The 18,796-nt window shown below is 38.8% G+C and overlaps 1 protein-coding gene across 2 annotated transcripts in view; it reads right to left on the reverse strand.

The window, feature by feature from the left end:
* PRT6 (proteolysis 6) overlaps positions 1-18,796 on the reverse strand; it is a 221,844-nt gene that overhangs the window by 60,314 nt on the left and 142,734 nt on the right. For both annotated transcript variants that reach the window (XM_089438457.1, XM_089438458.1), the window contains 7 exons: positions 6,536-6,587; positions 5,723-6,374; positions 5,350-5,558; positions 4,703-5,241; positions 4,487-4,594; positions 4,259-4,325; positions 4,059-4,136 (listed from right to left, as the gene is read on the reverse strand). In XM_089438457.1, the coding sequence (XP_089294583.1) occupies positions 4,059-4,136; positions 4,259-4,325; positions 4,487-4,594; positions 4,703-5,241; positions 5,350-5,558; positions 5,723-6,374; positions 6,536-6,587 (1,705 nt within the window). The remainder of the gene's footprint in view (positions 1-4,058; positions 4,137-4,258; positions 4,326-4,486; positions 4,595-4,702; positions 5,242-5,349; positions 5,559-5,722; positions 6,375-6,535; positions 6,588-18,796) is intronic.

The raw sequence follows: 18,796 nt of genomic DNA on the forward strand, positions 1-18,796 counted from the left end.
GTGCGGGAGACTCCTAGAAGACCACCACGACCTACTTATACTCCTGGGGACTCTCGTGGCAAGGGCCACTTGTAGATTTACAGTTTACTTGTCTTTTTTAGTTTCTATTAGACTTTAGTTTTCATAACTGTTGAGTTTTGAGTCCTTGACTCTTGACTCTTGACTCTTTCATATCATTATGACATTATGATATTTTTTGTAAACATTATATCACTATGACAATGAAAATTTGAAGTTTGAAGTTGGGCCTTGGCAATTATAACTCATTGGTAATGATTGTGAATTATGAATATGATGCTTTGTGAAAGACTAAAGTTGTTTCATTTCATCTCATTATTCATGTTTCATTTTATAAATTTTTAACATTTCATATCATGTTAACAGTTAGAAGTTAGGACTTAGAAATATCTTCGATATTACTTCTTGTAATGGTTAAACTTGGCTTACAAGTACAACTTGTTACTTTGGTGATCAATGATGATAAATGTTATTGAATTTTCAATTCTGAAAGCTTTCAACTTCAATGTATCAACTTCATGTTATGTTGCAGTTGTAATATGTATTTTACTAACTTGTGGACATGGTTGATGACGATTATAATTTCTAGATGATTGATGTGATATATGGTTCAATGATCAATTTATGTTTTTTTATGTTTTTTATGTCTATTTCATCATTCTACATGTTTTTGTTGACATATATGTATCAAAAATTAAAAAATATAAAAAATATATATATATATTTAAAAAATCGCTCCCCGATTCGCTCCCAAACCGGGAGCTTCTGAAAATGGTCGCTCCCGCTCCCGCTCCCGCTCCCAAGTAACATTGCTCGAGAGTGCATTTGCCACAATATTTTGCTTTCCCTTTTTATAGATAATTTCAAAGCCATAACCTATTTCTTGAACCCCAAAGGCACGCCCGAAAGGCTTTACATATAGTTGTTGCTCTTCTAATATGTCAAGATCTTGGCAACATGTTGTACATGCCCTTCCCAATATTTGTTGTAGATTAGTATGTCATCAAAAAATGCTTCACAAATTTTCCAAGGGTAGGTTTGAAAATAGAATTCATTAAGCTTTGAAAATAAAGGTGCAATAGTAATTCTAATGGCATAACCCAAAACTCATAATGGCCTTCATGTATTCTAAAGGTGTTTTGGGAATGTCTTCTGCCTCATTCTAATTTAATGATATCCAAAACGAAGATCGAACATAGTAAAAAAAATTGCTCGATACAATTTGCCTAATAATTCATTAAAAACAAGAATAGAAAACTTACCTTTGTTTGTCATTTGTTGAATTATTTGTAATTTGGACACATGTACCATGAACCATCCTTTTTTATAACCATCACTGCTAGCAAAGTGAAACCATTCCGACTACGTTGAATAATGCTAGCCGCTAAAATTTTTTGATCCATATGCTCAATTTCACTCTTGTGCATATGGATAACTGTACAATTAGCTTGTACACTTACAGGTTTGCAAATGAATAGCATGGTCATGATCTCGAGCAAGTGGAATACCCTTAGGTATCTCATCCATAAATAAGGTTTTGTACTAACATGCCCATTGCATATAAAATTATGACTACATTTTCATATACTATGATGCACCCACTCTATATAAAATTATGACTTTATAAAATCTTCAACACATAGGTTGTCATTCTAAATTTTAATGCAAACAATATAACACAATAGATACAACATCCTTCACATTTAAGTCATTGTCTTTTATCTTTTTAATGATTTTGACAAAGGCATCCTTATTAATCGTGCACCCTCTCCAAGCAAGATATCCCCCTTAATGAGATCCTTCTCTCTATTAAAGATATCTTCATTAATAGGATCAACTCTTTATAATGTCCTGACAAATTAGTTTACAAACTTTTATTAAGTCGTGTCCTACTTCTATGATATCCTCAATTGTTACTTTTTGAACTTGCATGACACCATCACATGTCATATCATTAAATGCCATGTTGCATGGCACAAACAAGATGTCTATCACTTGCTTCACATCATCTTTCATCATTCTACGACCTATCCACTAAATCGATTGTTCTTCTATCACTTATGTTTTACTATTGCATGTTTCCACATCTTCTCCTTCACAGGGCTATCATAGCTGGTATAAACATTTCACGACCTTGTAAAATATCATCTTCATAATTCATACCTACCTTGCCAAATCTTCTATTTACGCTTCCATTTTTTGTCCCTTGCATCCTTGATGTTTTCAGTAGTGGTTACATCTTCAGCGATCTTTTTTGTTGAGTTATTACCTTCCTGACACCATCTATTATTGTCAATTCTTCATGTAATGTTCATCCATCCAATTTGAGTAGAAACAATTTCATCCTATGTTGCACATTTTCATCACCACCACAAATCTTGATGGTTAAAGTCTACAAGGATTTTAAATTCTACATTGCATAATCTCTATCCCATCTCTTCTTACATGTATATTTCATAATGTTTCCTTTCCATCAAAGTGCCATGATTAGAATAAAAGTGTCTTTGGATATCTTCCCTATCTTTCCTTGGGCTCCTCAACAACCCTTTTTTGCATCCCCCTTCTTGTTTCCCAACCTGCTCTCCACAACTTCTAAGATGTGAAATAGAACTTGATTTTCTCCTCTGGTGGACCTTGTCAAATCAAGTCACCCATCTTGACATTGACTCCACTTTCAAAAGTCACCTGAAACAGAGAAATAATACCCTCCCATTAGTCATTGTCCTATTTCAACGAGCGTGTTGAGGTGCAATGTGGACAAATCCCAATTTGAGTCTTACAGTCCCTCCTTAGGAGGGATAAAGCACCATAGTTGTACATTTGATGCCCCTGCCTCTTACATTGTCTCAAGATCTTATCCAAAACGAAATGAAAGAAAAAGAATCAAAATATCATCTCTATATTTTAATGACTATGGAGCTCTCAAAAGTCATGCACACAAACTTGGGGTTCTCTCTCTCTCTCTCTCTCTGAAACACATTTGTACTGGAACTCCCCTTTGTAAAATTTCAAACCTAGAAACAATGTCAAATTTTGAACTAAGCAACTAAGCAAAGTCGGAGATCAGATAGGAGAGCTTCCTTTACCAAATCCCAAGCCAACGATAACACCGATGTTCATGATGAATCCATCCAAATTATGAGTTAGAAAATTACAACAAGAAGTCAATTCCATTACTCACAACACCATTAATGTTTTTCTTCTAACTAACAATCTATTTACATTTTACATGTGACCAATAAATACGGTGGTAGAATGCACAACATGCAATGGTGTTTCCACACTCGTGATGATAACTCAATTCAGAATGGAGAGCCTCTTTATAAACATAAGTGCTACCATGAATGACCTTCCCCTACAGGGAAGTTCGTTCTTTCGTTCATGCGAGAAAAAGAATGAGGATTTTGAAAAGAAAAATTATTTACCCCCTCTTATCAGAACTTTGGGTGTTTCTTGGAAGAAAATAGCAAAAAAAAGATCATCCCTAGAGTCAATACCAGTAAGAATGTATAAACCAATGCTTCCATAAATTTGATTGTAATTTACATTTATGGAGATAGATAATTTTATCCATAAAATAAATTTGCCAATTGACAACTCTCTTTAAAAATTTGACTATATTTTACATAAAATATGCTTATTTTGATAAATTTGCCAAAATTTATGATTAATAGTCCTTTTGACCTATCTTACATCCTACCCATAAAGCACAATATCAAAAATAATAAAAGCTGTATCAAACATGTCGTCCATCACAAACTAGTTAGTAGATAACAAAACAAGATATATTAGCAACTAACTTCGACTAACAAAGACCAAAGACACGGGTATATATTGCTCTCCAAATGCAAATTCTCATCTAAGACATTTCATCTATAACTGAGCCCATAATTTATTGCAATATGACGGTTACAATAAATAAATCCTAAATGACAGATAAGATATCAAAAGTAGATACTCAATAAAAACTAACCAATAGACAAAAGGAGAAAGTTACTATGCTGTACTTCATAATTGATGAAGATCTAAAAATACACTACCTCCTCTCCAAATGCATCCAAGTATGGAGAAGGCCAAGGCGCCTGACGTGTAGACCTTTGAAGCAAAATATTGGTTTTCTAGTAAAAGAAAGACACACATTAATCAAAGAAATGTTTGATGAAATTTAAAGGAAATTCTTGACCATATGTTTAATCATATCACATAACAAATGTAGAGATGTTTGAGTCTGAATCCATACTCTTATCATCAAGAAAACTCCAACACCAGCACCGCAAGTCATCGCATGTCGGTAACATTCATTTCGACTGGACATAGAAATAGTTTGCAACACCCACAAAAGAACATTATAAAACGCAGATTAAGCTCATGCAATTAAATGCCCACATATAGGAAGTCTCAAAGTTGTGCAGTCACAAGAATAAGCACCACAGAGCAGCATACTTGGAAAACCAAAAGTGCTACTAACCTGCAGCATAAACGCCGACTTGGAGCACAACAAAGTGTACCACAAAGCAAGCACAGAGCTGGTTGCTCTGGTACCGATTTGCATTGAGGACAACATTCTTTAATATAGCTGGTAAGGAACAAAATTGAGATCAACCATGGCTCACCGTTGAACATCCATGAAAGGAGGAAACAATAGATAATGGGAAATTTGATAAATGTTTTTACAATTACTAACCACTGCAGAAGATCTTGGTAAATATGTGGTAAACGCATTAGTTCAAACCGACGAGCAGGGAGACATCGCACTACATGCCTGTATGACCGTGATCCTGTTTCCTTGGAAAGGTGTTGACACCATCTCAAGACAAGACCATGGACGTTTCTATCTTCAAGAATTGTTTCTAAACATGGAATCTGAAAGAGCTTTTCCAGTTGTTGAAGCTCTTCTAGTTCTACTAAAATCTCATCTCCATTTTGCCCATAATCATGAGCCATGGGTACTGTTGAACTCTCCCAAGAATGAGCCTCTAGCAAATGGGCAGATGAAGAATTCAGCAACTTATATAACAAAGCACAACGCCGTAGATAGGGTAGAGTCAAACGGCGAAGGAGCACTGCTGTTGGACATGACAATAACTCTGCATCATCAGTCTCCAGAGATGACTGGTTTAGTACAGTCCCCGACACAGCTGTAAGTACACTCTTGATGAAGGAACATGAACTAGAACTGAAATCAGACTCAGGTGAAATAAATCTCCCAGCATATGCAATTGCCTGCAATGAAAAAGAAACAGTACATCACAGCATGCTCTACAACTCTAGTGAACAATGAGAACTTTAAACCCTTGACAGCGTAAATTTTAAAACTCATGTGTGGCTTACCTGGACCAAACAGACCAGATAGAATAGATGTACAAGACAAATAAATGGTTCAGCTGCCTTAGGCAAAGAGCGTGGGAGACAAAATAATAGCCAAATGAACGATGAGAAAGAATCATGAACAAGCACAGGATCTGCAGTACGTTTCCAAAACTGAACATCTGGAAAATCCTTGCCTTGGTCAACATGTTCAAGAAGTGAGGAAATATTATCTGTTACACATACATATTTAGTATAGGTGCATTGACTAAAGAATACTAAGACAAAGCCATGGTCAAACAAGTGCTAATTAATTTAAGACTAGAAACATTGTAATGAGGCTTGAGGTCCTCATCATCAGATGATCATCGAACTGAGGCATGCTTCTAATCTATACCTGTCAAAGAATTTTCGGTGAGTGCATCTCTTGAAGCACAGTAACAAACTGACCCAACCAAAAGTTGCATTCCTCTCGCCCTTAGTAACACCGTCAGACGATTTTGACTCTGAGTTGCTTCAGCAGCCTGCAGAATTAATGACAGCACAGAATCTTCTGAACAATTGACTGCTTTATACAGGCCTTCCAATCCAGCCCCACAGCCTCTTGCAATTGCATCTGACTTTGATGAGCGAGCAGCTAACTCTGCCGATAGCAAGGAATACCTAAATACATCCCAGAAAATTAAACTCTGATTGATCCTTCCAGAAGTGGGCTTAACAATGCCCTTCCCTGGAAAGTACATTGTACACAGCTTGTTGAAGAGTGCTTCAAATACCACTTTTGTAGATTCAGGAAACTGCCATGACACAGTTCTTCGGTATCCGCATTTGCCAGTCAATTCTTCAGCATTCTGAAGCAAAGATAAAGCTTGTTGAAGCTGAAGGCTTTGACAACCTGTGGATGAATCCAATAGAGACTCCTCTGAGGACAACATATGGGGCTTCGGTGGAATAACATGTTGGCTATACATGTCCACAGATGGCCCACGAGGAAGTACCGGCAAAACTGAATTTGCAAGACGACGGCAAACAGGGCATAGAAATTCACCCTACAAAGAAAAAGTTACAAAAAATGTGCAAAAATGAGATGCTCCAAGACAGTTCCCAACAATAAATAACTACAGAGAAAACTGGAGACAAAATGATTCCAAAGAGATGCAGTGAATTATAACATACCAATCACAACAAATATAACTGTCAAAATGGTTACCTGATCTGGATCAACAATATGCACCCCTTCAAAGATAATCCTGTTGTTATATCTGCTTCTCCCACAGAATATAAAATAAGAATACATGTTTTGATAATATCAAATATCAAACAACATATGCATTATATGCCAGCAACGATAATGATAGCTTTCTTTCAATTTCCAAATGGAGATGGAAATCACCCATTGCAAATATCCATAAATTAGCTAAGAATAACAGCAAGGAGGGAATCAATAAATCTATATCCAGGTTATCCTTTAGAAAAATAAATGAACATCATGTTCTCCCTGCTAACCTTCAAAATGCTACACAATTGAGTAGTTTTCTACAGTAAAATATGTCCAGTCAATTTAACAAACTAAACAGCAGAGACTAAACACAGTTTCACTGCCCTTCAATAAATTTGTTCTCTTCAGTCCAAGGTTTAACTGAAAAGTTTAATGCTTTATTTGAAAAATATAATGCCTGGAACGGCACATAAATAAGCAGTTTTCCATGCCGGATACTGACTAGGCAAGAAACTAAACATGGACTCATCATCTAGTGAATGCTTGCAAACATACTAGAAAGCAAACACAATAACTTGTTATATTTCCTTAAACCTAGCACCCGGTATTCAATTCCAAGCAAAAATTATTGAATAAACACATAGCTAGATTCCTAACAAAAAATATTCAGCAGAAACAAATAGTGATCTGAATTACATGAATACACAGATTTCTGCCCAACAAATCAGTTCATCTTTAATAAAAGAAACTGAGAAACCTACTTGGGTTCCCATCCTGGGATAATAATAGCCCAACTGAGAAAATACAGAATACAATATTCTGGATCTGATCCAGCAGATCTACTCTTTCAATTGCATATCTAGATCTTCGGCCTCTTTGCACTCCCTCACACCCTGACCCAGCACACGCTTACTAAGATGCCGCTCTCAATCTTTTGTTGTTGTTGTGTCTTACTCTTCTCCCTTTCCCTAGCCTTGCTTCTATAACTTTGCATTGAGCCAAAACCCTAATCCTAACCCTAATCTCAAAGTGATTGACAACCGAGTTAGATCTCGCCTCACTTGAAATCAATGACTAAGATTAAAACTTACTAAATTAAATTACCTTACTTTTCCTAAGTTTTATTAGCTCAATAAGCCAACATATTAATATGTGCTTTTTCCTATGTTAACCAACTTGCTTAACCTAAAGCAAGTGTTCTAAGGAGATTTGGGTGAATTTTGCACGTCTATACACAAGGCCTGTGCAGAAGTACTTGCTCGAGCTACAAACTTCAACAATCCCTCTTAGCAAGGGAGATACTTCTGGAAGAACCTCCTCCCCCTAGATCTGTCTCCAATACAACCACGCCATCCACTATTGTAGCTACTCCCTCTAAACTACAAGACTTCCCTTCTACCTACTTTAAAATCTAATCCGAAGTCCTGTTTCTCGCGACCATGCTCCTCGGAGGCTGCTCTTGAGCTTCCATAAATGTTAGCTCATACCAACTGGTCATGACAGATCTGGAAGAGGCCCCCTGCCCCTCTTCCAGATTAGAACATTGAGTCCCCAGTGTCAACTCAGTCCTCTGATTCTCCTACTCAATCTCTGTTACTAACATTGATTCTAGGAGACTTTTAATCTCACTGAATTTTGTGTGTTTCTAAACACGGATAATCAGCAAAGTTTTTCCTGCAGCTTAAACCCCAAAGCTAGGGTGGAATTCATTGACAAGGACTTATGTGAGTCCTAGTGTTATGTTATATCAAGTCATTGTAAAAGTGATTTTAGAATACTTTAAGCTATTTCGCTAAATTATTTTACTACAGATCACTTGGTCTATACTAGATCATAGTGTGTCGCAGAATTCGATAATTTCATGTGAGTCTATAACGAATGTGTATTCCCCGTTTGAGGGTTGAATTATTTGTAATATTTGATGTAAAAATATTTTAGTGCATGGTCCCTCATATTTAAACCCTAAAGTATTTGAGGGTGGAAAAATATTAATCCCCTCTTGTGTCAATTAATTAATTTTTCTAGCTAAATTAAAATTAAATCTTAAGCCAAAAAATTAATTAATTTAGAGTCAAAAATAATTATAGAGAAATTAAATTTTTCTCCAAGTGGAAAATAATCAAAAAAATTCATGGGTCAAAAAAAAATCAAATTTTGTACACGAGGACTTGGATAGACGGTGATCAGGTTCTTTACTAAGGCACTCCTTGATGTGAAGTCGACGGTCCAATTCACCACCCCGATCGGGGTGATATATTGGACATGATGAAGATGTAGTGCTAATTTTAGTTAACAATGGTATGTTCTATGCTTTGCATAATTACTTCAATGTTCCTTTAGCAACCCAATGACAATTTCGAATTTAGATTTTCAGTAGTAATCACATCAACCATTAATCACATTGACAAATTAAATTAGATAGAACATGAAACAAAATGCAGAAGACAAGCGAAGACAAGAGGACACCAGATTTGGCGGATGCTAGGGAAAAACCCCAATGTGGGGAAAACCCTTTGATCAATTCTTCTTATTATTATATCAAAATGTTTATCAGAAAGAGTACAAGTAAAATTGAATTGCCAAAATCTGCCCTATCAAAATCTGCAGTCAAATCAGCCTTAACCAAAAAGTCAAAGATGGTCAAAGCAGTTGTCAAATTTGCCTCCCTCAGCTCGGTCAACCACAGTCAAACTTGGTCTTCTTTGTTGGTCAAAATTAGCCCAAAACAGTGCAGTCAAATTAAGTCAAAGGAGAGAAAAAATGTTGTAATTTCCTGCAGTGAAAATTGTAGTCAAACCTAAAGTCAGCATTGGTCAAACTACCCAGATTCCCTCGATTTTTGTGCCCAAAAATGTGGCCTTAAAAGGCAATCCTCCAAAAAATTGTAGTCAAAGATGGTCAAAGAACCCCTAGTCAATGCTGGGTCAAACTTGGTTTGCTTCCTGAAATTTTCAGCTCTGCAACTTAGCCCAAAAATTTGTCCTTCTTGTGCCACGTGTGAGAGAGAGAATGCCTAATGTTGTACGAACCAACGAGAGGAGGAGATAGAATGTGTGAGTGATGATGATGCCAAATGAGGTAAGAGGTCACTTGTATTTATACAAGTCATTGAGGATAACAATTCATGTCCATTAGGCTTCATGAGTCTACATGATGATGTGGCCGACCTGAACAATTTGCACATGTGGGCATAAATTCAAAATAACACTTCTGCTTGTCCAAATGAGATGATATTTACATCAACTTTAGTCCTCTCGAAAAGAGGAATTTAATGCAATCATGATCTCCATCAAATGGGTTGTCCGAAGGTGGAATTTGGCCCTAGTTGCCAATTTTAGCACTCCCTCTCAACTAGGGAGAATTCCACTTGTCAATCATCGATCACCATGCCATCTTATCGTCATGTAACATCTTTGTATCTCATCTTATCTCTACTCTGTTGAACACTGATATGAATAATGAAGAAGAATCGATCAAGAGTGAGTTACAAGACCTTACCACTCTCCACTGACAAATGTCAATCTTGATCCCAAATCAAGTTGTTGAACACCATGCATCCTAAACATAGGGAGTACGGCAATACACGACGCGTCCATCGGTAGTGTTATGGTCCCTATCCACATTTCCCAACTTATTGGCCAGATGAGAGGTACTTCCCATGATTCTTGGACTACATGGGTAGGATTTATGATGGAGAAGGTGAACCACTCATCCTGCTCATATGCCATAGGAGAAGGTGAACCACTCATCCTGCTCATATGCCATATGAGAAGGTGAACAACTCACCCTATGCATATGTCAATCGTAGGGGAAGGTGAACCACTCACCCTACACAGAGTCAACCATCATGGGGTATCACAGGGGAAGGTGAACAAAGCACCTTATACACAGTGCACCAATAGGGGAAGGTGAACCACTCACCCTATGGTCGCTCATAGCTCCATATCAAAGTGGACCCTGATATCAATATGCTTGGAGCAGTCGTGGAACACGTGATTCTCTTAAAGGCGAATCCCACTTTGCTTATCACAGAAGATCACGGTGGTATCCATCACGTGCTCAAATAGCTCACTAAAGGGCTTCCTCAACCAAACAACTGCACAACAGGCCATACTCACTGCAATGTATTCGACCTCGGCGGTGCTTAGAGAAACTGATTTTTGCTTCCTGCTCATCCAAGAAATTGAAGCAAACCCCAACGAGAAGCAACATCCAGACATGCTTTTACGATCCACCACACTGCAAGCCCAGTCAGCGTCAGTATATCCATAGAGCCTCAAATTCCCAACAATGTATCTCAATACATAGTTGATTGTGCCATGGAGATATCTCAAAAGATTCTTAGTAGCAATCCAATGTATGTCATGAGGCTCGACCATAAATTGACTCAACGTATTCACAGCGAAGCATATGTCAAGATGGGAGTTTACCAAGAACATTAGGGCCCCCACAAGTTGTCTATATTCAGAAGAGTATGCCAATTTGGGCCCAGCAACACTTCCACATAACTTCTTGAAGTTGAGATCCATCAGAGTGGACACAGACTTGCAATCCACCATCCCACATCTCTTACATCAGAGCTAGGTCCTTCATCTCGAACTTGGAAGCCAACTCCCTCTTGCATTGATAAATGAGAGGGTTTGCACCTATCAGAAAGAGATCATCCACATAAAGGACCAAAATGATAGGCATGTCCTTTTCAACCTTGAAGTATAGGTTAGGATCTCCTTCGCTCCTTTTAAATCCCATCTTCATAAGATAGTTATCAATCCTTCCATACCAAGCCCTAGGTGCTTGCTTCAACCCATAGAGGGCTTTCTTCAATCTGCACACGTCTACCATTCGATCTTGTACTTCGAACCCCTCAAATTGTTCTACGTAGACTTCCTCCTTAAGCGAGCCATGTATGAAAGCAGTTTTAAATCCATTTCATGTAGGTTCCATCCTTGAGAGGAAGCGAGAGCAATAATAGATCAGATAGTGGTATATCGAGCAACCGATGCAAATATCTCGTCATAATCCACTCCTTCCTTTCGAGAGAAGCCTCGAGCAACGAACCTGACCTTAGCACTCCCATCATCTCCATGTTTAATTTTGTATAGCCATTTTGAGGTAACCACGGACTTGTCCTTTGGCCTACGCACCACATCCTAGATACCGTTTTTCATGATAGATTTGTATTCCTCATTCATCGCATCCTTCCAAACTTGGTGTTTTATGGCTTCTTCGAATGTGCATGGCTCAAATTGAACAATAGTACTCATACCAACTAAGTACCCTTGATACTTGTTTGGCTTCTTGCTTTCACGGAATGTCCCTCTTGGAGCAATATGCCTCTCAGCATCTTCGAGAGTATCTTTGGGCCACAAAGGTCTTTTCCTTGAGGTAGAGGGATCACTAGGTGGTGGATCAATGGGATCCATCACGCCTTCAACATCGGGCATAGGTTCATCTGTAAGAGGTTAATCTTGTTTTTCCGCAACATCATCATTATTATCCTTCCTTGGAATGGGAGATCTCGGGCCTTCCCAAGGGCAGTATCTTCATCGAAGGTGACATCATTGCTAACATCCACATCTCTTTGTCCAAGCCCATAGATTCTGTTAGCGCTTGAGATTTCACCCTAGGCTGAGGAAGGTAAACCTTCAAGGCCACATCAAACCATTTCACCTCGTAGCTAGCCCTACGGGGTATGAGAAGGCTCTCTCCGGTCTATCTCGGCAAATTTTCAATGGGGTGAGATGACCAATCAAAGTTAACACTGATATTAGGCTAGTAAACTGATAAGGAGGGTTGATTTAAAGTTTTTGGTGTTTTTGGTGGCAATTGGAGGGAGTGCAATTCAGGGTGTGGGGATTGAGCTCAGCTTTTGCAGGTGGGTCTTTGGGGCAAGGTAGGAGTTTGTGCTGATGCCTTTAGCTGAGATGGATGATCAAAGAAGAAAAAGAGAAGCTAAAGAGGGCAAACAATGACTTTGAATCCTCTCTAGACAGTGGAAAACATAAACATTAAACAAATTTGAAAGCTGAGCATGGCAAGCATGAATTCAAACTTTATCACTTCATTTGTTTAATAAGATGCAGTAAAGAAAGAGATGGAACACATAAACACACTTACAATTACAATAAGAGAACACACCATCAACACAAGAGTCCACAAGAATCCCAATGATGTCTGCAAAACCCTGGTCTTCCCTTTCCTTAAATTGCAGAGATACAAGTAAAATATACAATAGGAGCTTCTCCCTCAAGAGTCCAACCTCTCCAACCATGAAAATGATTGAGAAAATACATAATATAGGCAAGCCAACCTCTTCCCTTGCCTCTAGGGGTCGAGCTCATCCTTCTAGGAGCTGTTTCAACCAATTCTAAACTGAGCACTAGATAATAGGCAGTCAAAACAACTTGCCTCTAAAACTTAGGAAACCTATCCATGCATTAAATATTTACCATTTACATTCAAGAAACTTCTAGAAGTGATCAAGGAGAGTAAAAGCATCATAGATCCATGAAAGTTACATAAAAATCCATGATTTACATGCCCAAAAAGGTAACCCAAGTCAAAACTGTACTTTTCTGGCCGAACTGGTCAAAATAGGCAAAATTCCTTGACATGCAGCGCACATGTGCCTGACACGTAGCGCACATTGAGAGGCCTGTTTGAGGGCCTTCCCGGTGTCCAAATCAGGTGCAAGCTAGCTCATTGGAAAGGTCTGCGAGTCTTCTTTCCAACCCCACCAGAATTTTTGAATTTGGAGTTCATTTGACCCCTCAAAACTCAATTCTCCCAAGACAGCTTTCTGCAACTCAAAATATGGGCAGAAAGTCAAAATTTGCATGTGTTTTGACCTTTTGGAGGCCCAAATCTCCATAAAAACTGAAGTCCATCCATAGGTAGGTGTAACTTTGCATGAAAATTCCAAAAATGCTGAGTTTTTCCCATTCTGAGTTGCCCCCATGTAGCGTAGCGCACGGGGCGCTACATGTTAAAAGGCCAAAACCTAAACCTGTCAATTTCCCAAAAATGTCAAAAATGCCTCAAAACTCTCAAAATTTCTTGTGCTAGCTGCTAGGAAGAGGCTAATGAGTATCATGGTGAGTGAGAGAAGCCTCGGCCAAGATACGGAGTGGGTTGGTCTTCTTCTTCCTCTTGAGGGCCTCGGACAACCTTCTTTGGACTTGGGGGAGGGATAGGGTTTACATATTAGGCCATGGGGGGAAATTTACATTTCTTTGCAAATAATAAGGGCAGAGACATAAGCATGACTTTGTGAAGAAAAGGGGGAACAAGGGAGGGAATCAAATGGGACCAAAAAAAAACCTTGAAACAAACATAAAACCCTAACATTCTGCCCACATTGACAAACAGTTACAAATATCTTTTTTTCCTTGTATTCTTGGAGGCATAATCGCAAGCATGTAGACCCATAACCATCATCAACCCATCAAACAACATGTATAGAGCCTACCTCAACCCAATTTGCAAATTTGAAGAAGATTTGAGTGAGTTTGAGGTGATTCTGGCTTTTACAGCTCAACGGGTAGCGCCAGTTCAAAATTAACACTGCGGGCAGCCTCTCAACGGATAGCGCACCTCTCAACGGGTAGCGCACATTCACAGCCTTGTTTGAGGGCCTTCCCGGTGTCGGAATCGGGCGCAGGATAGCTCCTTGGAAAGGTCTTTGAGTCTACTTTCCAACCCAAGTGGAATTTTTCAATTTGGAGTTGATTTGACCTATCAACAATCAAATCTCCCAAGACTGGTCAAAAAGTGCCAAATGAGGCTGCCTGAAAGAAGAGTTCTGTTGCAGTCAACTTTTGAATGCCTTCCTCAACCCCAAATTTAGCTCATGATAGCTCATTGGAAAGCTCTTTATGTCTAGTTATCATTTTACACATCAAGAAAATCATTTGGCCAACCCAACTAGGAGAAAACTTGATTTTCCCAAGGTCACTTCAGAGGTGTCTTTGATTCTCCTGAGGCAACGGAATTCTTGACATCTCTCTCAAACCATGACACCTGTGTAAAAAGTAAAGAAGGTTTTTCTTCTTTGGCATGTTTTGGACAATAACCTCTCTCAGTTTCCCAAAATTCATCTTTGATTGCTCAGAAACATCATTTGAGTGCCACTTGTCCCGATGTGTGAAACAAGGAATTTTGTCGAAATGGAGCGAAATGAAGGGGATAGGGGGCTTCTAAATTCTTGGGGAAATTTGTGGGAGTGGGGAGGGATGTTAGGAAGCAGGGGAAAGTGGAATCTCAGTGATTGAGTGAGGGGAAGGGGTCCAAAAGGGCAAAACACAGGCCCAACCTAGAAAATTGCCAGGTTGTAGCTAGAAACTAGGGTTTGTGCAAAAATGAGAAATTTGGCGGATCTAAGGGGTGGGAAGTGTTTGATAAGGTACTTTAAGGATAGGGGAAGGTGTATGAACATCAGGAAACAAGTTTTGCCAGTGATTTGACCATCCAAGAGAAATTGCCTTCAAAACCCTAGGAGAGGGAAATGAACTTGCCAAAGCACAACTGAAGCATGAACACGGTGTAAAATGACCCATTAGACACTGAAATGACGATGACAAACCTATGAATGATGATAGGCTCAGCTGAATGATGACATGGACTGACATTTGGGCAAACCCTAGGCCTAATGCCTAGTGACCAAATTTTGCTTGAAAACTCTTTGAAATGACAAAATTTGACTTGGAAACTCTGAGACCACTTTGTAAGAGCATATTTGATCACTGTAGGAAGGCTGGAAAGACTGACACTAACAGATTCTATATGCCTTTGAATTTTCATTGTATCCCACAAATTATACATTTCTTCCCAGATGCTTCTAACTTGTTTCTTTTCTCTTTAGGCACATGAAAATATACATAACAGCCAAATATTCTAAAAATGAGAAACATAAAGTTTCTTACCAGTGAAAACTTCTTCGGGTGTCTTGAAATCTAGTGCTTAATGTGAGCTCCTATTTTTACCATATATGGTAGTATTGGCAACTTCTCCCCATAAGAACTTCGGTAGGCCTTGGTCATGGAGCATAGCACAGGTGACTTCCATGATTGTTCAATTCTTCCTTTCAGCAACACCATTTTGCTCAAGAGTGTACGTAACAATTGTCTCCTCTTAATGCCAGTCTTTCTACAAAAATCATTGGATTAATTTGATTCATATTCGATTCCATTGTCGGTCCTCAATATTTTGATCTTCTTCCCTATTTGATTTTCCACCAAGGTTTTGGAAAAACATAACCATTTGAACACTTCATCCTTCTTCTTCAAGAAATAGATCCATGTTTTGCGAGAGAAGTCATCCACAAAAATTGCATAGTTAAGTATCCTCCCAATGATGTTATGGGCAACATACTATATAGATCAAAATGGACCAATTGAAGAATGTCGGTAGTTTGACTTTCACTTGAAGGGAATGGTCTCCTTGTAAGTTTCCCAGTTGCACAACCCTGACAAACTCCTTCATGGTTCATGTTGAACTCAAGCATCCCTATGACCATCTTCCTCGCCCCAAGTAAGGCTTTTTAATGAAGGTGAGCAAATCTTCGGTGCCATAATTCAGATTGAAGAGAAGTATCGCAAGTCAAGGCTCCCAAAGGACTTCCTCCAACTTGATAGAGACCTTCAACCATAAATCCAAGTGTAAAAGCATCTTTAGGGTTTCTTCGCCAAATGCTTACCTTACCATCAATGAATGCTACCTGGAAGCCCTTGTCTTCCATCGCAGAAATAGACATCAGGTTCTTCTTTATATCAAGCACATATAACACTTATTGTAGATGAATGGTTTGACCTTGATTGAAGTGAAGAGTGACAGTACATATTCCTTTCACAAGATATGTGGCATTATCTCCAAGTATGATTTTCAAATTAGTCTTCTTTTCAACCAAATTTGAGAGGGCCTCCTTGTACCCAGTGAAGTGCCTTGAGGCTCCACTATCAATCAACTAATGATCCAAAGTATCCGGAGGATGTTGATTTTGGGTAGCATCAAATGTGCTCTAGCTCCGAAATTTTTTGGAGAGACTAGAACACATGAGATCTCCAAGACCCAGAAATCGTTTGGAGAGATTCCACCAAAATGAAGAGTTATTAAAATAATTAATATTTTTAATGGGTTCACTTAGGAAAATAAAAATATTAATGGGTATTAATGAAGATATGGGTTAGAAGCTTCTAAGAGACGAGGATCAAGTATGTTTTAATCTTAGCTGTTGATTAGAGACTTAATCTCGATCGTTGATTCATCAACAGGAAAAGTATAAGAGAAGACTTAAGAGTCATTTGGAGATACACTAGGCAAATACTCAGTAACCCGAGGGAAATCGATTCTCAGAGAGGAGTTCGATTTCAGAGGGAGAGTTGCAGGGTGAAGGAAGAGGAGGGCATCAGCAGCAGTCAGAGACTGAGGAGGAGGTGACGCAGGGCATTCGAGAGACAACGCAGAGGGAAGAGCAGGGAGACAGCACCATTGGAGACACAATCCTCACACAGGCTGACGCAGAGTGACACAGAAGTGGGTGAAGGGTCTCCAGGGTGTCAGAACTTCTCCAGGAGGAGGAGAAACTTTGTCTCAGGTGTTTCTCTCAGAAGTGTCTCAGTTTTTCTGTAGAATTATTCCTTGTAAAGCGATTGTTGCTGAAGATTAATAAATAAACCCTCATCTGCTGCACCGGTTTTCCCACATTGGGTTTTTCCGGGGACAATTGTCCAAAAACAATTGTGTTGATGTGATTGATTCTTGTGCTTGTATATCACTGTTATTTTCTCTATGTAATTATGTGATAACTGCAGTAGAGTTTATTTTAATGTTTACTGAAGGGTTTCGTAAATAACTTATTGTGAGAAATAAGTAGGAGAAATAAATCAGTTATTGCAGTAGAATTTCGTATTGGAAATTTTCACATGGTATCATAGCAGAGATCGAGCAACAGGATTTCGGGGCATCAACTTAGAGGGACTCACGCAGATCTCCAGAGGAAGAAGAGAGCATGAGGAACATGGATCATGATTATTCTATGTTGGCTTCCACACTGGAAGAAGAATTCGCTTGCCTAGCAAGTTCTGCCTCCTCTAAGGTTTCGTATATAGATAGTGGAGCCTCCTGGCATATGACAGAAATACGAGAATGTTTTTCGAATTATCAAGAAGAAATGATGAACTTCCAAATCACCATGGGAAATAATAAGTCAAAATGTACCCCCATAGGAAGAGGTATTGTAGTCTTTCAAACAGAAGCAAGGGATTGGCTTCGAGTAACCAATGTGTTTCATGTGTCTGGATTGCAGATGAACTTACTCTTTGTATCTCATCTTCAAAACAAGGGCTATGACGTTTTCTTCAAAAAGGAGAAAGTATATGTCAAACACCCAAGTTGGAAAAAGAAGGCCCAGGTTGGAATCAGAAATAACAGGTTGTATAGATTACAACTAGAATCTCCAATGGCACTGATAGGGAGCAGTGGGGAAAAGATTTGAATGAACTATGGCACAGAAGGATGGGACACTTGCACCATGGGGCTTTAAGAATTCTCGGGAGAACAGTATTAGGAGTTCCAAAATTAAGTACCGAACGAAATGATGTATACAGAGGATGCGCACTAGGCAAGTACGCTAAGGCAGCTTTTTCCAGAAGCAACAATAGGGCTAAGAGTGTTATGGGATTGATACACTCAAATATTTTTGGACCCATGTGCTCTTTGATACAAAAGCTCTTAATGGTGCTGAATACTTCGTCACCTTCATTGATGACCATTCCAGAAAGACTTGGACCTACTTTCTAAAAACCAAGGATGAGGTTTTCGGTCTATTCAAAGTATTCAAGGCTCTAGTTAAGAATCTGACAAGAAAGAAGATAAAGATATTTCGCTCAGACAATGGTGGAGAATACATCGACAATGACTTCACTGATTTTTGCGCAAGGGAAGGCATCAGAAGAGAGTGGACAACCCCCTATAATTCGGAGCAAGATGGAGTAGCATAAAGGAAGAACCGGACTATTGTTGAAGCAGCCAGGGCGATGTTGTATGATCAGGATATGCCCAAGTTCCTATGGGAAACAGCGTGCAACACGGCAGTGTATGTTCAAAACAGGACTCCTCATAGGGCATTAGGTAAGATTACTTTGGAGAGTGTCTTCGTCAGTAAGAAGCCTAAAGTGAGTCATTTCAGAATATTTGGGAGTCTGACATACTGCCATGTACCCGAAGAAAAGAGGAAGAAATTGGATCAAACTACAG

The sequence above is a fragment of the Pinus tabuliformis genome, chromosome 9, assembly GCF_031772625.1.
Source record: "Pinus tabuliformis cultivar Carrire ecotype Pingquan chromosome 9, CPIR1, whole genome shotgun sequence".
In the NCBI taxonomy this organism is placed as follows: Eukaryota; Viridiplantae; Streptophyta; class Pinopsida; order Pinales; family Pinaceae; genus Pinus; species Pinus tabuliformis.